The following is a 5165-nucleotide window of genomic DNA, read 5'->3' as shown; positions in this document are numbered from 1 at the left end:
TAATAATGGTACCCTCCTTATAGATCATGATGAAAATGAAATGAGACCATTTATGAGGTCAAACCCTATGAAATTGCTGATATTTGATCATTTTTGATGGACACGCATGATAATTTTGCACAGTTCAAGCTAAAATTCAAGTGTTCCTCATAGCACTAGATAGATGAGAGCGTGCGTACTCCTGAGATGGTAGCCATAGCTGTCGCTGTCGTAGTCACGAGTACTCCTGCCACTCCTGCTCTTACACTGTTATTGTTGAGGGCAGTGGTCCCGAGGCTGATGGTTCATCTTCCACGTGTCCTCAGTCAGGCAGCCAAAGTCCACCCAGTAGTTCCTATGTGACAAGCTTCTTGCAAGTCTGCAAATTGTAAGTGGGCCTCTGGGGACAGAAGTGCCCACCTGGTACAGACGAGTGTGCCAAATGCAGAGGGAGAAGCTTGGTGGGAAGTAGGGGGGAGGTTGGCAGGACTTCCCAGGTGGGGCCTGTTAGGTGGGCTCTACTGGATGACTGGGAGTTTGGGATGGGAAGAACATTCCAGGTGCAGTTTACAGCTTGTGCAAAGGCTTGAAAGGGGGACGGGCTCAGGGGAGCCTGAGGTTTGATTCTGGGGTGGAGAAGCCAATGGTGGCCTAGAATGGGTTCACAAATCACCCCCATCCTTCCCCCCCACAGGTGGCCCTGCTTTGCTATACATCCTTGAGGAGCTGAATCTAGCAGACCTCTCCCACCTCTGCGTCTGCCATGGCTGCAAGAACCATCGTCATTGACCACGGCTCTGGCTTTCTGAAGGCTGGCTTTTCGGGGTTCAATGAGCCCCAGATGGTCTTCCCGAGCATCGTGAACTACATCCCTTGCAGGGAGAACCCCGGCCCCAGCTACGCCCGGCGGCGCGTGAGCCTAGGCATCGATCTTTGCCGTCCCGACACCTTTAGCTACCCCATCCACCGGGGCCGTGTCCTCAACTGGGAGGGTGTGGAGCACATCTGGTCATTTGTCCTAGAGAAACACAGGCTGGAGAATGAGAACTCCCCTGTGATGGTCACAGAGTTCCCCCTGAAGGAGCCTGCGGACCGTCAGAAGACCCTGGAGGTAAGGTCTTCTCAGGGCTGCCCTCACCAGGGAGCAGGGAACAGCCTGGCACTTTGTATTCAGACAGGAATGGGTATCAGGAACTCTGCTTTCTAAATAATTCGCCCCACGAATACTTACTGAGTAGCTAGCGTGTGCCTGGCACTTGTGTTAGGCGAGAGGGGCTCACAGAGGCTCCTCCGGCAGAAAGAGACACAGCAGGTAAAATGCTCTGTGAACAGGGTGTTACCAGGGGTGGGAGGGACGCTGGATACTCATGGATTCCATAAATGTTCACAGATCATATTCTGGCCCTCAAAGAGCTTATGTTCTGGGAGAAGACTTGACCGTGAATAAGTTAAGAAATAAGAATTTCAGGTAGTAATCAGTTCTGGAAACAAAATGAAATGGAGTGATAACTGACTGGGGGGAAGAAGGGGAGTCCTTTGAAGAGGGTGATCAGGGAGGGCTTCTTTGAGGAGGTGATTTCTCCCAGTGAGGCTGGAGCTCAGCAAACTAGGGAGGGTGGCAAGAGGGAGACAGGAAGGTGAGGTTTACAGGGGCTGGACCTCATAGGCCTGGTAGGCTATGGGATGTGGTTGGATTTTACTCTAAATCAAGGGTTGGCAAGCTATAGCCGGTGGGCCAAATCTGGCCCACCATCTGTCTTTATAAAGAAAGTTTTCTTGGAACATAGCCACGCCCACTCATTTACATATAGCCTATGGCTGTTTTCACACTGCAACAGCAGAGCTAAATAGTTGTACAGGGACTATAGCTTGTAAAGCCTAAAATATTTACTGTTGTAGATTCACTAGATAAAATACGTGATAGATTTGAAATTCAGATCAACAGCAAATAACGTTTTAGTGTAAGTATGTCTCAAATATTGCATGGGATATACTAAAACATTATTTGTTGTCAATCTGAAATTCAGATTTTTTTTTTCTTTTTTTTTTTTGCAGTACGCGGGCCTCTCACTGCTGTGGCCTCTCCCGCCATGGAGCACAGGCTCCGGACGCGCAGGCCCAGCAGCCACGGCCCACGGGCCCAGCCGCTCCGCGGCACGTGGGATCCTCCCGGACCGGGGCACGAACCCGCGTCCCCTGCATCGGCAGGCGGACTCCAACCACTGCGCCACCAGGGAAGCCCTGAAATTCAGATTTAATTGGGCATCTTGTATTTTTATTTGCTACATCTGGCACCCTGAGCCGTTTACAGAAAATGCTTCCCAACCTCCGCTCTGAGTGAATAAGCAGCTCCTGGGGGGCTTTAAGTGGGGTTGGGGGAGTCATGTTTGATTTTCTGTTTGAAAAAGAGGACCTTGGCTTCTATTCTATTTGGGGAATGGATGGTGAGGGGACAATATTCTGAGCGTGGGAATGGAGGGAGGTCCCTTCCACTGAGGGGAGAAGGTAGACCTGCCGGGGCCTGCAAAGACAGGTAAGTGGCCAAAGGCTACAGAAGGATGGGATGTTACAGCCTTTCTGCATCTGTAGTGTCAGAAACTTGGGGATGCAGCACTTGTATCTTCTCTCATCTCTTCTTTCTTCTAAGTAAATCGTTCAGGCTGGAAATCTGGCCCTTCACTATGGCCGCCACTTGTGTCCCCACTGCTCACATAACCCGGCATCTCAGCGCCCTTTCTCACAGGCTGAGGTCTCTTCCCACCCCTCCACCAAAATGGTCCTCTGAAAGGCCATCATCAGGCAAGCTGCCAAGGGCCAATCTGGCTCTTTCTAATCCTCCAGAGCCCTTCCCTTATTCCCCCAGCATAAGCTCCAAGGGGCCAGCTGGTCTCTGCAAGACACAGGTCTGTGCCGACTTCAACATTGTGAGCAGACGTGTAGTGAGGCCTTGGGGGAAACAGAAATGGATCGGGACACTTTGGGGAAAATACCCTGAGTGTCCATCTTCTCCCTTCTTGCAGATTATGTTTGAGTTACTGGATGTCCCGTCCATCTTCCTGGCTGACCAGCTGGAGATGTCCCTGTATGCCTCTGGCCTCCTGACCGGCGTGGTGGTAGATTCAGGCTACGGCCTGACCCGCGTGCAGCCTTTCCATCTGGGCTGCCCCTTACGGTCCAGTGCTAAGATGCTGGAGTTTGCAGGCCAGGATCTGTCGGCCTATCTCTTCAAGAGCCTTTTTAAGGAAGATTACAATCGACACAACCTGTTTCAGCTGGATACGGTGGCCACCACTCAGATGACCAAGTGCTACGTGCCGCAGAATCTGGGGGAGTCACTGGACTTTTATCAGAGCCTTCCAAGAGGCTCCGATGAGAATAATGCCTATCAGCTCCCGGATGGCAACCGTGTGGAGCTGACCCCCATGCAGCGGCTGGCTCCTGAGATGTTCTTCAGCCCTGAGGTGTTCGACCTGCAAGGGCCCAGCATCTCCCAGGCCGTCCTGGATTCCATCGAGACCTGCGACGCCTCCATGCACCCGCTGCTCGTCTCCCACCTGATGGCCTGCGGGGGCAACACCCTCTATCCTGGCTTCACCAAGCGTCTGTACAGGCTGATCGCTGATCATTTCTCCTCCACCAAGACCACCATGTGGGTGGGTTCCAACAGGAACTTTAGTGTCTGGCTGGGAGCGTCTGTAGTGGCTCATCTGTCGACTTACAAGTCTAAGTGGATGACCAGAGAGGAGTATGATGAGAGTTTCAAGATGTGACGGGCTGGCTGGCTCCTGGAACCCAGCTCCCATCAGATGGACATGGGTGGATTCATTTCAGCAAAAGGGGCTGGGCCAGGATGGGGTTAGCTGGCTTTGGAATTCAAAGGTCATGAGGGATTTTTTTTACGTTCTAGGGTTTTATCTTGTTTCAGGAGTGGGATCCAACCCATGGGAGGACAGGGTGTCATCCCTGGAAACCTTCCAGGGGGGTGGTCTGTCACTGGGATGGGAGCGGCCAGCTGCCATCTCCATGCTTAATAGCTACTTATTTGTCCTGGCATCTCCCTTGGGTTGTCCCATTCTTTTGGTTGAGTAGGTTTTAACTGGGGCAAGAGAGAATTAATTTTGAGTAGGGGATAGGGAGGGTGGGGATGGGGATAGTTGACGTTTCTAGACCTCCATTCTCTCATTGACTGGGGAGGAGTTGGTGCAGGTAGCCTGGAGTGCCCTTCTGGCCCTTGGGCCCCTGGCCAGGGTCTTGTTTTCTATATGCAAATAAACAACTTGTTTGAAAGTGCTGCCTTCTGTGATGGATGGGGGTAGGGTGGGCGGTCCCTTTGGGGGGACCCAGGGAACGTGAGTATGTGAGTGCCAGGGTGGGGCCAGGGAAGCCCCTGAGGACTTCGGAGACCTGTGAACAGTGGTTCCCACTGAGCAGAACGGATGAGGGCCTGGAGCATCCTTCTTCCGTCGCCACGTTCTCCCCATTCATCCCGCACGTCCCAATACTCTGCTGAAGTTTGCATTCCTATTAGTGTAATATTTATTCAGTACATATTGGAGAACTGCTATGTGCCTGGTATTATGCTAGGCACTAGGTGAAAAAGATACATGAAGTTTCTGGTTTCAGGAGATTGTCATCTGCTGTGAGGGCGCAGGCAACAGATACAGGCAGACCTGGGCGATACTGAGGGTTCAGTTCCAGATCACGGCAATAAAGCGAATATCACAAAAAAGAGAGCCTCGTGAATTTTTTGGTTTCCCCGTGCATATAAAAGTTATGTTTACGGGCTTCCCTGGTGGCGCAGTGGTTGAGAGTCCACCTGCCGATGCAGGGGACGCGAGTTCGTGCCCCGGTCCGGGAAGATCCCACATGTCGCGGAGCGGCTGTGCCCCTGAGCCATGGCCGCTGAGCCTGCGCGTCCCGCAATGGGAGAGGCCACAAGAGCGAGAGGCCCGCGTACCGCAAAAAAAAAAAAAAATTTATGTTTACACTGGGCTATAGGCTATTAAGTATAATAGCATTACATCTAAAAAAAACACATGCCTTAATTTAAAAATACTTTATTGCTAAAAGATGCTCTCATCTGAGCCTTCAACAAATTGTAGTAGTAACATCAAGGTTACAGATCACCATAATAAATATAATAATAATAATGAAGAAGTTTGAAAGATCGCGAGAATTGCCAAACT

At 51.3% G+C, this 5165-nt stretch overlaps 1 protein-coding gene across 1 annotated transcript; it reads left to right on the top strand.

The window, feature by feature from the left end:
- Window positions 1–742: 742 nt before the first annotated feature.
- On the top strand, window positions 743–3749 carry ACTL8 (actin like 8). Its single transcript, XM_004272579.3, has 2 exons — window positions 743–1090; window positions 3000–3749. The coding sequence occupies exons 1-2, from the start codon at window positions 743–745 to the stop codon at window positions 3747–3749; spliced, it is 1098 nt and encodes a 365-aa protein (XP_004272627.1).
- Window positions 3750–5165: the final 1416 nt, after the last annotated feature.

This window comes from Orcinus orca, chromosome 1 (assembly GCF_937001465.1).
Source record: "Orcinus orca chromosome 1, mOrcOrc1.1, whole genome shotgun sequence".
Lineage (NCBI taxonomy): Eukaryota > Metazoa > Chordata > Mammalia > Artiodactyla > Delphinidae > Orcinus > Orcinus orca.
Note: the sequence above shows the minus strand (reverse complement) of the source record. Positions and strands in the feature narration are given on the sequence as shown.